This window comes from Clytia hemisphaerica, unplaced genomic scaffold (assembly GCF_902728285.1).
Source record: "Clytia hemisphaerica strain Z4C2 unplaced genomic scaffold, Clytia hemisphaerica genome assembly, whole genome shotgun sequence".
Lineage (NCBI taxonomy): Eukaryota > Metazoa > Cnidaria > Hydrozoa > Leptothecata > Clytiidae > Clytia > Clytia hemisphaerica.
In genome coordinates, this window is record NW_027103247.1 from 455,452 (window position 1) to 474,089 (window position 18,638).

The window sequence follows — 18,638 nt, forward strand, 5'->3', positions numbered from 1 at the left end:
GTCAGCTTGATTTCCCTACACAAGTTTAAAATAAATGACGAAATGACAAAAAAAAAACGCCTTTAAACTACTTTCACTATTTTCGGAGCCTAAAAAATGTTAGTAGAAATGAAATAAACATCGCTACCTGCTACCCTATACTATACCTGAAATGCCATTAAAGTAACACATTTTACGGAAATATCGGGTGGAGTTTCTCTCCTTGAAAATGTAATGGAAGTACAATGTGGTTGGTTTTGATTGTTTACTTAAGATAAAATGCCGATTTTCAATTGCTTACCCCATTTTTAAATTTATTTAGACTTTGATAACTTTCTTTAGGGATGAGAATTCGGACTGCTTTAACCAACCCTTGTCTTTTGTCTGTCTCTATCGTTGGATCGTCCAAAGTCCAAAGATCTCCATCTTTCCAATTGAATGTAATTTTCCACCAGTTAAATCAATTCGTTATGAATTTCAAAGTTCAAACTTTCCAGTTTCCATTATAAATAATCCGATACTTAGAAATATCAATGTAAATTTTCGTACCCTCAACCATAGTTCAAAATACCAAATTCAATGAGTCAAAATGATTTATTATTGAGGGTAGCAAGGTTGAGGTTAGGGTGAGTGTATGAAGACTTCAATAACATGGTTTCTTTTTACAGGATTGTACAATAAATTTTCCTGTTTTAAAATGTAGATTGCTTAGGTCATGCGACATGGTGGATTTGGTATGGTTAATTGTTCATTAAATAAATCCTACAAAGGAATTTGAAATTGCAATTGTAAGTTACAAAATAAGATGGTGTATTTCATGTGTATGATGTCACAGTGGAATTTAGATTGAAACATCAATGACTTCTGGTTTTAAGGTAATAGAAATAATAATTTCAAAATTTCTGAAATTCAGAGCTCGGGATTTTCTTTTAGATTCTTAGGATTTTTTAGGAATTTGATTTTGATTTTAATGGGTATTTTCCTTATTAGTTTCAGAGTTGACAAGTTTAAAGATTTATTTGCAGTTTATGATTGAATTCTTTTTGGGATTGTCAAGATTTTGGGGATAAATGAGAATTTTTTTAGATTTGATGGATTTGATGAGAATTTTTGAGATTTGTTTTCAATTTTTTGATTGATCTTTCAATTTGTTGATTAAATAATTTTTTCAAGCATTTTTTTCATTTTCTCGAACAATTATCAAATAAAATATGTTTTTGTTTGATACGGACAATTGGACGAACGCACCACAATGCAAGGAGGAAAATTCATGGGTGGCAAATAAATGGTAAACAAATTAAGCCCTTGAATGTCGATGATTGGCTCCCGAATTTTGAGTGGCTTTTACCTTCTTTAAAGTATTTTTTCAAAATAGTTGATAAACAAATGTGAAATGTGTTGTATAATGAAGCTGTACTCTCCCAATCAACCAATTTGGCATATTCATTTTTTTTGAATATTTTCTTTACATAATACTCCTGAGCTCAGTACCAAACAACAAGAGATTTATTTCCCCAATTTCAATTGTCTTTTTCTATTTTAAGTAATTATTTTCGTATAAATGATTATTTTCTTATTGCTTTCTCAAAATTTGGATGGTTGGTTTCAACACCCCTGTGTCACAGACCCGCTGGGACCCCAACCCCACTGGAAGATTTGGCAAAAATTTCGCCCCGATGGAAAAATACCCTGGAATTTCAGCCCCACTGGGAAATTGACTTTGATTTTATCCCCATTCAAAATTTAACGATTAAAAAATTGCACTCCAAAACCATTCTCACTGGATTTTTTAACCTTGGAACAATAGAATTTCTATCCCCATTGGGCTTTCAATAAGAATTTTTATCCCCACTGAGGGAAAAACTTCCACCAGGGCTGTGTTTGAAATCATTAGTTGAAAAAGGAAGTTAAGAGCGGTAAAACTTTTGTTTTTAATTTTACCATTTCATAAGTATTTTTGTGCAATTTCCTAAGAATTTGGGTGTTTTAGAGTCCATAAAGCCTTACGATATTTTTAACTTGTTCTTAATATTCTGGCCATCGAAGCCTTCTGCTCTTATAGATTTTGTTCATATAAAAATGTAGGGGATATTGACCCAAACTTCTCAGCTTTTTCATGAGAAAAAGAAAAAGGGGAAAATATCTGGTTATCCCTTTAGGCCTCCCCCTTTAACACTTTACCAACGGAGAAGTTGTGGAATGGCTTAATCAATTCCATATTGCACATTAAAAGCTATAAACTAGTTTTCCTCGTAAAACTTCGTTTCCTGAGAAATCAATTTCTTTTTTGATAAATTCAAGTACTTAGACATTTCGTCATTCCTCTGATTTCGAAATGCTCTGACGTTCCACCTTTTTTTTAAAAAATGTGACATTAGGTAATCCCCTACTTGAAGGATCCTAGTTGTCAATGAAAAGGGAAACGGTTTTTATGTCCATCTAAATGGACTGGCACCTAAAAGTATAACTTTCACGTAAAGACATTTTTGTACTTTTTTTGTTCACAACTCGGAATCTGACCTTTTTAGGGGTGTGTGTCTGAATAAAGTTGAAACGTTCAGTAAGCTAAGTTGTTTGTAACTTTACACAAAGTTAGTGTAGTTCTTTTTATGTTCCACGATATCCTCTGCACTGTGCAATGAAAGTGAAAATTTTGCTCAAATTCTAATATTTTTTGAATTATTTAGTTTTGTCTTTTTAACTATAACTACTAAAACTTGAACAAAATTGCATTTTTCATCGATTCATCATTCTTCATCATTCCCAAGCCAAGATGTTCAAAAAATTTAATTAAGGATTTTACTTCTTAATTGATATCTCATTTGAATGAACAATGTTTAAATTCAAACTTATCCCCTGTCATGTCAAGTGCTTTGTCGAACCATTGAATTTCCAAGAATTGAGGAAACTTGTAGACAAATCATTGCGTCAAATTTTGAAAGACAGCTCTTAAGATATCATAACAGACTCTTAGACTTTGATCAATGGCTAATATCAAAACAACTTTATATTTTATACTTTAAATACACGTTTTTTTACAAGAACATCCAAAATTTTTGAAGCCTTGCAACTTTTAAAGTTTTTACCCTAAAAATATTCTCAACATGTTCTTATTTTCGCCCTTTTTGAGTATTTTTGTCAAGTTTCCTAAGAAATTCGATGTTTTAGAGTCTGCAAAACCTTAAAATGTTCTTAAAATGCTCTTAACATTTTGGCCATCGAAGCCTTATGTTCTTATATAGTTTGTTCTTATAAAAAGACGGGTAGGTTTGTAAAAAGCTCATCATGCTCTCCTTACAACAGTTTCAGCAGTTTCGAATATCCACTTAAGTGATGGGATCTAAGTTTTTTTTTAATTTTCCAAAATTAAATTCTATAAGTGTTCTGAAAGCCAAGTGGCTGGAATGTTAATTTTCATTGTGAGACCTTGGACCTAAATCAAAGTGTAAAACCCAAACCAATATATTGTAAAAGATTGAAGTCTGGCTTCTATTAAAAATAGTCATTATGCCACAGGGCTTCAAATTGTCTTTTATTTTTCTTTGGGCTTTTCCAGAAAATGATTCTTTATTCAAGGAATCATTTAATCAACTATCGTGGATAGAACATTTTCAATTTTAAGAACGAGTCAAGATTCAATGCTAAAGCCATCAAATTACACAAATATAAGAACTGCCCATTTGCCCTTATCTTGAATGACCCAAAAGTCATGAAGTTTTTTTGTTCTTAATTTTCCCAATCAAAGAAGCCCAGAGCGATCGAACTTTATATTTCCTATTTGATTGAGCAAAATTACCCCGCTTAATTTTTTCCCGGTGCTGGAAAAAATTGTGACAAAATTTTTTTTGGCTTTTTCTGAAATTATATTAGAAAATAAAATTTAAAAAAATCAGCCTCAAAAAAATTCTCTTGCACATCCATCTCTTTGCAGCTGTGGCCTCAGTAGCACCCAAAAGAACGCAAGAAAAATCGTAAATATCAAAATAGCCGTAGGAGTTATGGGCTGAAATTTTGCACATTGACTCACTATCAGATGTAGATCATAATTCGATAAGTGTTTTTCCCAAAATGAGGCCATTTCAAGATGGCGTCTGGCAGGGTGGTACTGATAAGCCGTTTTGACCGTTTTGGACTGAAATGGCCTAGTCTAGCATGCTAGACGACTTAACTCAGTAAAAAATAGGAAGTAGAAAACTTGACAGGAGCATCAATATAGTCGTCTAGAATATTTTGTGCACAACAAACTTTTCATAAAAATTCTTTTTTCATGTTTTTGGATAACATTTTCAGGGGGTCTTGTTGGTTTGTTTTGGTTTGTTTTTTTTTCTTTCACTTAGAAATTCTCATTGGCTGAAATTTTTATTTGTTTATATATATTTTGTTGTATATGATTGTTTTCTCACCCCGCAGAAATCTGCGGGCCCTGCTGGAACTCCCGTAAGGTACGGAAACCACCTTAGCCCAGTCGTTTATTTTAACCATATCCCGACATAAAAATTTCCCGCTTTCAACAAAAACGTTATAAACGACTGGATTCCCAGTCTAGAAATGGCCTAACTTTCATAGATAAATGTATCGAACTTTATATTTCCTTTCTGATTGGAATTAACTGATGAACAATAACACAGGGTCCCTCTGAAAGTAAAGTTTAAAAATGGGGGCTAACAACAAAATTTTGTGGAAGTGAATGCTTATTCACGAAAAGTTAAAATTATAATCTGTTTTAAAATTCTGTTGTTGAATGTAACTTTTGATAGGATTGTATTACGATTCTGCGACTGTTTAAAAGATGTTTGTGAGTGGAAACAATTAAAACTTTAGAAAATGAAATAAATTTACCCCTACTTTACTTGGGGGTTTTTTGCACCTATCTCGGAGGTGCTATAAATTAACCCATGTCCTTTCATCCATCCATCCTTCGTCCGTCCGTTCATCCGTCCGTCCGTCTGTCCGTTCATCCGTCTGTTACTGGCTTTTCTCGGGTTGTGTATTTGGTTCATTAGTTTTTTCTGATTTTTTTGGCACTATTATGCAAAATGACAATGCCCAAAATGTGACGGAGCCCTATTTTTGGGGAAAATTGGCCAAAAAATCTTTAAATCTTTCGGCTAAAAAAAAAGGCATCTTTATCTATAAGATTCACTATTTGTAAGCATACATCGATGTTCTTAGCCAAATTACTCAATTTTTTGATGAGATAGATTTTTGCCAAGATCTTGTAAGATCTGCAAGCTGTGAATGGAGTTTGAATGGAGTTCGAATATATCCAGGGCGAAATAAAAAAACTTTTATCGAGTGTTTATAATTGGAAATTGTCATTTCATGTGTTGTAACACATTCTAAAATTCTTAAAACTATAAACTTGATATGCACTTTAGTCGTTTCAAAAAGTAGCTTTGTATCAGGCTGAAATCAGGTGCGAGAGGCTGTACTTGACCATTTTTCTCAAGCCAAGGAGAGTTCCAGCAAGATTATTTTTTAATCTTCATTTTTTTCTTTGTCATTATTCAAGTTTATAAATTCGGGTATTACCTGTGATGCAAAAATTTACAGTGGAAAATTCGAATTCGGATCTGGGAAATTCAAACTCTCATTTCGCCATCAGTATATAGAATAGGAAATCATAGCATGGATCTCCAGGCTATGTCAAGTAGGTCATATTTGCTGTTTTGTTCTACTTCAAAAGGTTGGCTATGTTTTCAACCGTTATTAGGATCTGGGAAATTCAAACCCTCAGCCCATACCATGCTATATATTTTCGCCATCAGTATATAGAATAAGAAATCATAGCATGGATCTCCAGGCTATGTCAAGTAGGTCATAATATTTGCTGTTTTGGTCTGCTTCAAAAGGTTGGCTATGTTTTCAACCGTTATTAGGATCTGGGAAATTCAAACCCTCAGCCCATACCATGCTATATATTTCGCCATCAGTATATAGAATAAGAAAGCATAGCATGGATCTCCAGGCTATGTCAAGTAGGTCATAATATTTGCTGTTTTGGTCTGCTTCAAAAGGTTGGCTATGTTTTCAACCGTTATTAGGATCTGGGAAATTCAAACCCTCAGCCCATACCATGCTATATATTTCGCAATCAGTATATAGAATAAGAAAGCATAGCATGGATCTCCAGGCTATGTCAAGTAGGTCATAATATTTGCTGTTTTGGTCTGCTTCAAAAGGTTGGCTATGTTTTCAACCGTTATTAGGATCTGGGAAATTCAAACCCTCAGCCCATACCATGCTATATATTTCGCCATCAGTATATAGAATAAGAAAGCATAGCATGGATCTCCAGGGTATGTCAAGTAGGTCATAATATTTGCTGTTTTGGTCTGCTTCAAAAGGTTGGCTATGTTTTCACCCGTTATTAGGATCTGGGAAATTCAAACCCTCAGCCCATACCATGCTATATATTTCGCCATCAGTATATAGAATAAGAAAGCATAGCATGGATCTCCAGGGTATGTCAAGTAGGTCATAATATTTGCTGTTTTGGTCTGCTTCAAAAGGTTGGCTATGTTTTCAACCGTTATTAGGATCTGGGAAATTCAAACCCTCAGCCCATACCATGCTATATATTTCGCCATCAGTATATAGAATAAGAAAGCATAGCATGGATCTCCAGGGTATGTCAAGTAGGTCATGATATTTGCTGTTTTGGTCTGCTTCAAAAGGTTGGCTATGTTTTCAACCGTTATTAGGATCTGGGAAATTCAAACCCTCAGCCCATACCATGCTATATATTTCGCCATCAGTATATAGAATAAGAAAGCATAGCATGGATCTCCAGGGTATGTCAAGTAGGTCATAATATTTGCTGTTTTGGTCTGCTTCAAAAGGTTGACTATGTTTTCAACCGTTATTAGGATCTGGGAAATTCAAACCCTCAGCCCATACCATGCTATATATTTCGCCATCAGTATATAGAATAGGAAAGCATAGCATGGATCTCCAGGCTATGTCAAGTAGGTCATAATATTTGCTGTTTTGGTCTGCTTCAAAGGTTGACTATGTTTTCAACCGTTATTAGGATCTGGGAAAAATTCAAACCCTCAGCCCATACCATGCTATATATTTCGCCATCAGTATATAGAATAGGAAAGCATAGCATGGATCTCCAGGCTATGTCAAGTAGGTCATAATATTTGCTGTTTTGGTCTGCTTCAAAAGGTTGACTATGTTTTCAACCGTTATTAGGATCTGGGAAATTCAAACCCTCAGCCCATACCATGCTATATATTTCGCCATCAGTATATAGAATAGGAAGCATTGCATGGATCTCCAGGCTATGTCAAGTAGGTCATAATATTTGCTGTTTTGGTCTCTGCTTCAAAAGGTTGACTATGTTTTCAACCGTTATTAGGATCTGGGAAATTCAAACCCTCAGCCCATACCATGCTATATATTTCGCCATCAGTATATAGAATAGGAAAGCATAGCATGGATCTCCAGGCTATGTCAAGTAGGTCATATTTGCTGTTTTGGTCTACTTCAAAAGGTTAACCTTTCATTTTTCAGGGTATCACTAGGCTGTTGTCATCCACTAACGGATTCGTGCTCCTTACTACCTAAGGTTTTGTAGAGGTCTGCGATTCAGACTAGATATTTACAGAAATGAAATGTATTGAAAAGAACCGTCAAATTTGTTAAAAGTTTCTCTTTTTTGTAAAAAACAATCTTTTCAATAAGTTTATGGTCTTTTTCATAATCCTTTTCCTCATTCGTTAGGCTCTACAGTCCTGTAAAATGCGATCTCGTTTGAAAAACTTTTAAGGTATTTTTAACTAGATTACAATTCAAGAAAACATTCATTTGCAACCCACCCACTGAAAGTAATTTGTTCAAATTCCAACCAGAGCTTGATTTTACGCCCCCTCAAACCTCAAAGTAGATTCACTAATGTAAAAATTGTTCACGTTATTTTTATAAGAACATCCAAAATATTTGAAGCCTTCGGACTTTTTGAGTTTTAAGCCTTAAAATTTTCTTAAAGTGTTCTTAATTTCGTCATTTTTTGAGTGTTTTGTCCATTTTCCTAAGAAATTGGGTGTTTTACTGGGATGGGCTGGAGTTTTTACAAGAGACTTCACTAATTGGTTATTTGAAGTAATAAAGATGACGCGTTAGAAAAAGTAACAAAATTACAGGTTAACGACCAACCAAATCAAACGAGAGCTTGTAAAAACTCCAGCTTGTGTTTTAATGTCTGCAAAGCCTTAAAATGTTCTTAACTTGTTCTTAACATTTTGCCCATCGAAGCCTTTTGTTCTTATATAGTTTGTTTTTATTAAAAAAACGTATATTTTAGAGCCTTTTTGGAGGTTTTTCATTTTTATTTTTGATTAATTTTTTTTTAGAAATTTTTCACAGGATAATGTTCCACTCACGATTATAGTTCTTAAAAATCCAATTCAAATTCTGTCAAGTCTGATTTTAGGGACACCTAATTTGAAAGGGTTTTTAATCTACAGTCGATTCTCTTCAAATCGGATTTCTTTATTCTTCTTATTTTTCGCGATTTCGTCATTGGAAAACAGTATTAAAGCTCTTTTTGATTTGTAACTCAGGCAAATTAAATTTTCCCCTAAATTTTGAATTTGAGAAAGCGTAAACAATGTATTACGTGAACTAAGTAGATTATCTCGGTTGTTCTTATTTTTTGGCACTTTGAGCCTCAGATTGTTCTTATCATGTTCTTATTTATTTCATGCCTCGTTGTTCTTATGAAATTGTTCTTATAACAGAAAAAGAGTTTTAATCTTTTAAATGGAAAGTAACTAGTTATTTGTTTTGATGCCGTGTCATGATATGTCATGTTATCTTTCAGCAAAATCGAATTCGATTTTACTACGTCATCAGCCACTGACTAATTAGTATTGCTTTAAATAAATATATGCTGAAACTCTGATTAAAATTAATGAAACTGGTTGTTATAAAAGATATAACCTGCATTAGTAGGTGTATATAAACATCACCTGCAAGAGACACACCCTTCCGCTGATATAACGTTAGCAAAACCAACCAAACCGCCGCTGCCACTCCTTGAAATGTTAAGGTGTAGCTCGTTGGAGCAGCCGGATGTCATTAAATACTTATATTTACAACTAATTCAATTGCATATAATATCAATTATGATTATATTGAGATCAACGAATTATGATTAATAGCGTATGCGTAAACATACGAGCGTCATCGCTTCAGTTAAATTACAATGTGGCATGGTATCTCCCTTTCCCTTTTCACCAAATGAGCGTTATTAAAAAAACCATATCCCCTTCGGGGCTTTAAACTCAATTAACGGAACACTGTTTGATAGTGTTTGGAGTTCGTTTGAGTTCGTTTGAGTTTTTAAGCGGCTGAATATTTTTATTGCACTCAAGGGGTCACCTGTCGAGAAGCAATAATAGACAGCCGGATTTACCTCAATTTTAAATCTCTCTTTTCAAAAAAGAAGTCATTAAACTGGTAATTAAAGTAAACAATAAACCAATTGAAATGTCATTATCGCTGCCTTTAATACCAATTGAATTATCAAAATGGCAGAAAAAAAGAATTGCATACATTCTTCTTAATTGTCTATTTTCTCTTTTGGAATGTGTATTGTATTTTACTTAAATGGTCGTTAATTTTAAAAAAGGACATCGTCTACCATTTTTAAATACGTCATTAGTGACCCTTAAAGGTGCCCAAATACCCATGATATCTTTTGCGCAACAGATAATGTGGATATTGGTTCAGATTTGGAAGAAATGTTAGACCGGGGATGTTTGTGGAATTCGGTCTAACCAAAAACTCGCTTGATCAATATTCCGGAATGGGAGAAAAGCCACTATTTCCGATCTAGGACATGTGACCCGTGTCTTTTTTGCAAACAAAATTACTAAATTCGGGGCAAACATAATGCTTCACTTTTTCTTCCTTGAGAAAGGTTGAAAATTCCTCTCTACCTCCTTCGGGGAAATTTGAAATTTCGAAGCTCTTACAGGAGGGGAAAAATCGGATTTGATGGTGGAATAGAGAATGTTACATTGCACCAACGCGTGGTGCGTGTCCCAAAACCTTAAGAAACGGGATGAAAAATCCCGGTTTTTGGTGAGGTGCTCGCTAGGTAAACCTCTGATGAATAGGTGCTTTAGACTTGAATTTATAATAAAGGCTTGGGGACACGAGAAGTTTTTTTTTCGCGTTGGTGCAATGCAACATGCTCTCTCCCACCAACACAAGAAAAAAGTGCATGTCCCATGGTTCCATTTTTGTTTCATGGGACAATAAGTGAGGGAAACACCCAAAAGACGCGCTGATTTCGTCCCTGGGAAAAGAGTGAGAGACACACAAATTTTAATAAAAGTGTTGTCCCTGAATCAAAAAAAGAAACCATGGGACACGCACTTTTTTCTTGTGTTGGTGGAACGCGAAAGAAACTTCTCGTTTCCCCAAGCCGTAAGTGTCCACTCTATCGAATTTTTTACTTTAGTATAATTAAAAGAATAATATTTGAGGAAACGGATTTGAAAGTATGGTCGCCTCGCCTAGTAACCGAATTTTGATAATTACCATTATGACCTTATCAAAGGAAACAAAAAACGAAGGGTCGTTTACTGTAATTTTCTGTCTCGTTATTTAATAGATGGAAAAACAGATGCATTTAACATATTTCCCTTGCTAGATCCTATAAAAAGACTGTCATAATACCCCAATTACGGAAAATAGGCGATAGTCCTTATTACTAGAAATTTTTCTCCTGCGGATTTTTAGCTCACGAGATAATATTTCTTCCCGCTCGTTCTAAAAATACATTTTCAATATTCAAAAATATCAATATTTTGCTCATAACACCAACCTTGTGACCTTTGATGTCATTTGTGGTCTAAAGGAAAATTAGAGCTTCTCTCTTCAACAAGAAATAAACGAAGTATTTGATTATTAAAAATCTATCATATATGTATTTAATTATAATTCCATCTTTCCATTTCCATTTTCCGAGCAGGTCCTGGTTACTTTGCAAGCCTGTTGGTCAGAGGCAAATAAGTATTCGAAATATTGTAGCAATAAGGCCTCATGATTTATTTTGACAGATAATTACTTACTGATTACTTAGACAAGGAGGCTTTGGATAATTATTTCTGCTGAAAGGTTCGGAGGCGTACAATATTTACAAAAGATGTTTAAATAATGACTAGCCCACAACATTGTTGACAGGTCTCTCTCTCTCTCACGTGGGATGTGACTAATTATACCAGAGCCTGCAATATATTCACCTTTTAACGAATGTTTAATTGCACTTGTGACAGGCGAATGTCGTTCGTTATTGATTGTGTAGGTGCTTATTGTATAGAATGTCAAATCTTGCTTTTTTCATCCCCACGACCTCGTTGTTTTTTTCCGGTTTTCATTACAAAAAATTGACCAAAAATAACTGTAAAAAAAATGAATGCAGATGTGCTTAACCCCCGCTTGTTGCCCACATTTCCGCTTCTCTTGTGGTTCCTCACTATCGAAGCTCACCAAAATTCAAATAGTACCTTGGTCATGTAAAGAAATTAGAAAAGCAACTTTAAGCATTAAAAAAATATCAAAATTTGACCAAATTACAGATTGGCGTCGTCTAACTAAAGTATTCACAGTACTGTTTTCAATTGTATATTTTTGCTCAAATATTCAATTTGGCGAAAAAAAATTAGATTTTCTTTGGAGCACCTCTAACCAAATCTTCTTGCCAAGGGCGAATGTCAATATTTAGATATTTCTTCAACTGTGTCTCATACTCAAACATTATGTCAGTTCGAACTCGATCGTCCAGATGCCAACTCTAAGGTTTCTCTCTACGTTTGTCAAAAATTTTCTGAGAGAAGCAAGTTACCCGTGTGTCAGTCTTTTCCCTAATAATGATTTTCTGATTTCTTCATGCCCAATTTGTTCTTAATTTTGACTTTACACGTTTTTTTTTAAATTAGAACCTAGTTTATAAGAACATATAGGCTGAAATTCGTCGAAAAATTAAGAACATCTTAAGAGCATGCCCAGTCTCAGGTTGGAAAAAAATGGCAAGAAACTACAATGTTTTCCTCTTTTTAACCAGTTTTAACCGAATTTAGGGGTGGATCTTCAAAAGTCGAGAGTCAAATATTGTCCAAATTTTGCCAAATTTAAGTGCTCTTTATTTTGTATCATATTGTCGATTTAGAGTAGTCTGAAAAATTAAGAACACATTTACGAACATTTTAGGCTGAAAATTGCTAAAAAAATAAGCACATCCAGGCTCAGCCAAATTTTAGGTGTTCTAATAAAAAAAAAACGTGTACTGGATTTTAACTGAGAAATATGACTCCATTTTAATACAGTATGTCCATAAAAAAAGAGGTTTACATGAAGTGTTGCACGACAAAAATCAAAATAGATTTCGCCCCCATAAACAAAAAAGTCGGGGGAAAATCCCTCAAAGCGTGTCCAAAGAACTTAAAAAATGGGCACAATTTTCCAAAAATACGCGTATGAGAACAGTTTAGGATTGGCATTTAAGGACATCACAGAGTGCCTTACCTATTGACTTATCTGGTTGAACACCAACAGCCCCCAACAGCCATTTTTAGAGACCTTTAAAATCGTAAAATTTTTTCCCCTACAAAACTATAAAACACTAACATTTTCATTTTTCACTATGAAGGCTAAATTTTGGAGAAAAATCTTGATGGTACCCGCTTTTTTCACAATTTTTGACCTTAACATTTTCACCTTTCAAAGTTAAACTATATTCTCTCCCCGGTACATTTCGCCACCTTTCCATTCATTATTCAATAGCAATGGTTTCGTTTTTTATTATGCTTATCAATATTCAGATCTTATTCTATCCAGGCTACAATCCATTTCAAATCTTTGGACAATGAGGAGTTTGACCTGGAAATGAAAAAAAATCAATAACAACTATCCTAAGATTTAAGCACTAAAGGGAGTTCAACACACTGAAATTCCCAACTCCTTACAAAACACCATTTTTTGTTTTCGGACAATCTCAGATTGAAAATTCAGATAGGAGACTGATTTTGAAATGTTCTGATTTTTGGAAGTCTGTCAATTTATGATGATGATTCCCAGCCATGCGTTTTAAGAATGAACCATGTCAAGGTATCAAGAACCATGCCTGTATCTAATTTGGCTAAGCTCCCTCGTTGCGTTACCCGTTTAAATGGGTATGGATAATACAAAGCTTTCTGATGAAAATTAGTTGAGCTAAATATACGTGGTAAAAATGAAAATCGAGACACAATGATTTAAAGTTTTTTTTTGATTTTATTAAAATTTTAAAGAAATAAATTTACATACAAGGTTTTGAGAAGAAAGGGATGTGATAAGTGGAATGGGTGAATGATATGATGAGTTTGGGGGATGAATGAATGAAGGATTTAATAGGTTAGAAGTGGGGTGAGTAGTTGAGTTGAGTAGATGTTTAGATGAATGGGGCTCGGGAATGGATGAATAAAACGAGTGAAAGTTTGACGGTATGAAATTGGTTGGTTGGGTGGGAAAGGAAAAAAATTACATTATATTATACGGATTATAGAAATTAAAAAAAATTATTAAGTAGAGTTTGGTGGTCGTCCAGTGACTTCAATATGTCCCATTGTTGCACGGTTTGTGCTATTTTGATCATCGACAGATGTAGCGCCGTCGGTGTTGACGGTGTTTAAAGCAATTTCGGTTTCTGTAGCACTTGGAGTGCAGCTCACAATCGTGGTGACACTGAAAGCCAAGTTTGGCTTTTTTTCCCCAGCTTGACGTTCGTTATGCATTGATGGGATGCTTCGGGTAGCGTCCGATTTTGAGACCACTGCTTCACTTCCAGTAACTTCAATGTTAATTTCCGACTCTGGCTTTGCAGTGGCTTCAGGAGTTTTAATTTCAGACTCTAAGTGTGCACCTAAGGCATCGCCTGATTTTGAAGCAGTAATTTGGCCTTGACTGATGGTATATTTAAGTAATGATTGGCCACTGGGGTTGTCGTCTACCTTTAAACCTTCTGCTTGGCTCTCAGCAATGCCAACTCTATTTGCCGATCGTGCAAATTGGACGCCATCTTGTTTTGTAGCTACTGCTTGGCTCTCAACAATTACAACTTTTTTAGTCGATGTGACACTTCCTACTTGTTCTTGCTTGAGAGATACATCGGAAGTATGGACGTGTGAAAGGCTTGCGATACGTCTTGGTTTAGGAGCCACGGGTGGTCCTCTAGCAACTTCTGCATCTTGAACAGATGCGCTTGTGACTATGATTATAGGGATTGTTGCCTTGATATCAGGTTTTTCTGTAGTTGGTTTACCATCTTTGGTTTGCCTTGACGTGACAGCTTCGCCAGCGCTGATGGTAGACTCGTTGTTAGTCTCGTCTTTGGCAATTTCAACTTCTGGGTTCTGTACTTCACCAGATTTTTTGTCCTTGTCAGCAGCTTTGCAATCAGTGACTTTTGTAAGAGTGGTTTGCTCAGCATTTTGTAAAGTGCTTGTAGTAGACTTGTTGGTATCGCTATTACCATTAGCTTCAGTTGGTCTGCTACTTGTTTGAGCTTGTGTTGAGGATGAAACCACTGTACTATTTTGACTTTCTTTTTGTTCCTTCTTTTTAGCAATTGGTTGCTTGCATTTGGCTGTTTGCGAACGAGAAGATTTGCAACTGAATAAGCGCTTGCATTTCTTCTTGAAGGTATTATCCTTCGTGAATTGTAATTCCGTTTGAAGCTGCTCAATGGTAACCTCGTTTTCATGCAGCTTTGCATGCTGGTCCATCATTTCTTGGCGCATTTGGTTGACCTCACTGGTCAGTTTGTCGACCTCACTGGTTAGTTTGTCGTTTAGCTGTGTGTCCTCAACGGATTTTGTTTTGTAGTTGTGGATAGTTGCATCCTAGAAAAAAATCAATATTGGGTTAATGATAATATGTCTGATGAGAGGGAGTCCATTCCCAAATTCTATCTTGCCAGTACGTCACCTAATAAGTTGCCAATTAAAAAAAGATTCAAAAAAGAATTCAATCCCTACATATTGAAAGAATCTAAAAAAGCAAAGATTAAATTAAATAACAAAGTTATACCTTTTCACTGTTGGATAGTTCCAACTTTGTGGATTTCTTCACCTCATCAGATAACTGCTCTTTGATATCTCTGATTTTCTCCTCTAAAGTCTTTAGAGCAACATCTTTTGCTTGAACGGCTAATTCGCTTGTTTTGATGGCAAGATCTTTAGTTTTCAGAGTTTCATCTTTGATTTTAAGAGATTCATCTTTGGTTTTAATGAGAATTTCTTTAGCTTCCAAAGCATTCTCCGTTTCTTTGATATCCTCTTTAAGTAGATGGATAGTATTGCGGCATATCCCGTTTTCCGCGTGCACGCGGCGGATCACTTCCGTGTTTTCTGTTCGCTCCCTAGCGAGCGCGTCAATAAGTTGATCGCTCTTAAGAAGACGTTTAAGAAGGTCATCTATTTTAGACGCTTCTGGTCGCTCCTCGGTGATCGCTCCAAGGCGGTTCAATGATTGGTTGTTCATGGCAACCAGAAGTTCCGATTCCTTCTTGTAATCGTCGCGTTCGGAACCGAGTACTTCCGTATAATGTTTCAAAGTGACAACCTCACCCTCTTTCACTTTTAACTTCTATAGAGAGAAAATAAATAGATTTTTCATGTATAGACTCTAATGCTAAAACTCTCTAAACTCTATAACTTGAATCAAGCCCTCGAATCAAGTTAACAGACAAAATATGGTACACTACAACTACATTACTATGCATCATTAATTTCCCCAACAGGAAGCATCCAGTATTTTCATCATCAATAAACAGATAGATTCGATCTTAAAAATGCAAGTCACCAATTGCAACCTTTTAACTGCACCATGAAAATCGTAGTAACAATTGATTATCAAGGCTTGATAACATAAGGCACACCACCAAATTAGTACGGTGCAGCGTTCAGAACTGGAATACACGCTTTTTTTTTATAAGAATGGTGTTTTTTCATTTCATCATGGACATTCTTATAAAGTGTATTCTTATAAAAAAAACGCGTGTACATACGGGGAACACAAATTTATTCGAGTTGTAGAAATTTTGAGTTATGAAATAAAGTTTATAAGGCCTTGTTAACTGAAGGGACGAGGAAACTTTTTCGAGACAAGGAGGTATTCGAGTTGATAGAAACAGGCTGGAGTTAAAGACTCTACTGAATTACAAGTAAAATGAGGAAACAAAATAAGTACCTCCTGCGACTCATAGTACGCTTTTTCGAAGTTGAAAGGTGATTTCTTCGATGTACGACTGTTATTTTTGGAGCTTGCCCTGGGAACGTATTCGTGAACTTCCGGGGTTGTGATTGAAAGTTGTCCTTTAGTGGTGGTCCTTTTTGCTTCCACCTTTGCTTTATTGGCTTCTGTAGATTCCATGACTGGTCTGCTTTGAAGTAACAATTCGAATAGTTCATCCAACAGTTTGTTTTTGATTAAGAAGTGTGGAAAATATATTTGACGTCACATTTTTAAAAACTTAATATTTGACGTCAAGAATAAGAATAAGAATCTGCATTCAAAAATAATTCCGAAAAAAGATCCCGGAAATTATGTTGTCATGGAAAATCGGATTTGAAACAGTCAGTTTTGATCGCCATAGCCTGTGTACCACCCCGCCAACGGACTTTTTTTATATTTCTAGTTCTATTAAATTATCACATAATACATTAGTACATTTTCGTGATTTTGAATTATATCTTTTCAGTCAGCGAAGAAAAGTTTGGTACAGGCTATAATCGCCAAGGCTCCTGAAATCTTCCTTTATCTGGATTGACGTCGTAAAGCGCTGAATTTATAAATCTTCTTTTTCATTTTTTAGGTTCTGGAAGTGACATTATTAATTGCCAGTTACATCAATGCTGTGGTGCAAAAGCAAGGTTTGAATCTGGACGCTTCGCTAGACGGGTTTGCGTATCGTGGTGAACGATTCAGTGACGGAGTTGCCAAAGCAACGGAAATTCATCTTTGGGATATGGAAAGTCAAGGTTGATCAAGGCTGAAGGTACAGTTGGAGTTCTACTATTCGATACGCTCAATTATCGAAAATATTGAAAGTCGCCGTCAGCAAGAAATTCTCATAAACGATGAAATACGTATTCGATGAAAACCCAATTCCCCTTGAAGCGTCAACTGTACACCTACCAGCACCTACCAACCCTTAAAAGTGTGAGAAAGCTGGGTTAGAGTCTTCCAGGAAGAATTGACGTCTAAAGTAAAATGTTGCCTTCATTTTCTCATAGACACAAAATTCTGACGTCATTCCTTTCTGGTAAATTCTAGCCAATCCCTTCGTGGTTTTGGGGTTGATAGTTATTTAGTTATTCAATTTGTTACATTGAATCCAGATGTTTTGTTATCAATGGACCGAATCTTGGTTCGCATTCTTCCGCTTAGAATATTGGATTGATATACAAAATATGACTATTGACCTCTCATTCAGAGTGGAAAGATGATTTCATTAGGAAATTTAGGATAATATTATAACTACGTCAGGTTTAAGAAATGTATACACAATGAATACCGCTAGATCAACCTCTTAAGGTATCCTGTAGAGGTCACTGGGTGATTGACACTCAAACTTAAACACGCTTTTTTTATAAGAATACACTTTATAAGAATGTCCATGATGAAAATGGCCAAAAAACTAAGAATACGCTAAGAAAATCACCATCATGGAAATTATAAATTATCCCCAAGTTAGGCTCACTCTTACTCTTGTCTCCCGAATAGACGGGGGGGTCCGAATAAGCAGGGGGGTAGGAAAATTTTCTAAATTCTAATAAGCGGGGGGGGGGGGGGAGGAATAAAGGGGGGGGGGGTAATTCGAAGACAGAATTTTTTTAACTGATATCAATTTCAACAACAAAAAAAGAAACTTTAACAAATGAACACGTAAAATAAGAACCAATACTAACAAAAAGGAAATTTTTAACAAGTTTAAGGTCTATCTACACTGTAATAAAATATTAAATTATTCGAATTTAATTTGTGGGGGGGTCTTAATAAGAGCGGGGGGATGGGTTTTTTTTCTCTTAACAATTAGCGGGGGGGGGCGTCTATTCGGGAGACAAGAGTAATGTACTAAGTGTTAAATCTAGTATGAATTAGGATCCTGACCTAAGAATGTGCTGTAAGAATATTTTAGGATGATTTTCCCAAAAAAGTTAACAATATCCATAATGAAATGGATTTACACCATTCTTATAAAAAAGGCGTGTATTGAAGAGGGAATGCCCTTTCCGGCTTAAAAGAATTACGGGTAGTTTGTTTGAGTGACACTTTTGGGCTATTCTTACATCAGCAGGGGAAAATTGAACTTAAGGGCCCTGACCATAGTGAATTTTGATATATATGAATTTCTGCCTGATGTAGCTAACAAAACTTTGACATGTTATACATTTTCTGTTAGGCAAACTATCCTTGAGTCTGAAAATTTAAGAGAAAAATTTTGACGAAGAAGAAAATGAAGACTTTTGCGACGAAGAGTATTTCAACTTTGATGGTGTATCTTTTACCGAACTAAAAAAATGTTTTCGGATGATTTTTCTAAAAGCTTACTTGTCTCAAAATCTTGAAAAAGGTGCTTTTTGACCAATTTTTCATCACAA

The 18,638-nt window shown here is 35.2% G+C and overlaps 3 protein-coding genes across 3 annotated transcripts in view; 2 read left to right on the top strand and 1 right to left on the bottom strand.

Annotated features, from left to right (window-relative positions):
- The window catches only part of LOC136812368 (pleckstrin homology domain-containing family H member 1-like), an 84,244-nt gene extending 66,564 nt beyond the window's left edge, over positions 1-17,680 (top strand). Inside the window, exon 32 of the mRNA XM_067068897.1 lies at positions 16,850-17,680. Coding sequence (XP_066924998.1) covers positions 16,850-17,020 — 171 coding nt within the window. The 3' untranslated portion in view covers positions 17,021-17,680. The remainder of the gene's footprint in view (positions 1-16,849) is intronic.
- LOC136816477 (ubiquitin carboxyl-terminal hydrolase 9X-like) overlaps positions 1-18,638 on the top strand; it is a 259,670-nt gene that overhangs the window by 75,882 nt on the left and 165,150 nt on the right. The window lies entirely within an intron of this gene.
- Positions 13,312-16,419, bottom strand: LOC136810956 (ankycorbin-like). The gene is made up of 3 exons (XM_067067589.1): positions 16,225-16,419; positions 15,064-15,621; positions 13,312-14,876 (listed from the first exon to the last, which is right to left on the bottom strand). The coding sequence occupies exons 1-3, from the start codon at positions 16,405-16,407 to the stop codon at positions 13,557-13,559; spliced, it is 2,061 nt and encodes a 686-aa protein (XP_066923690.1). The 5' UTR covers positions 16,408-16,419; the 3' UTR covers positions 13,312-13,556.

Bases quoted from the DNA above. Each gene is read 5' to 3' on its own strand.
- LOC136810956 (XM_067067589.1), bottom strand. From the start codon at position 16,407: ATGGAATCTACAGAAGCCAATAAAGCAAAGGTGGAAGCAAAAAGGACC. The intron at 15,622-16,224 runs GTACTTATTTTG...TTCTCTCTATAG, and splicing joins CGTACTATGAGTCGCAGGAG to AAGTTAAAAGTGAAAGAGGG. The intron at 14,877-15,063 runs GTATAACTTTGT...ATTTTTTTCTAG, and splicing joins AACTATCCAACAGTGAAAAG to GATGCAACTATCCACAACTA.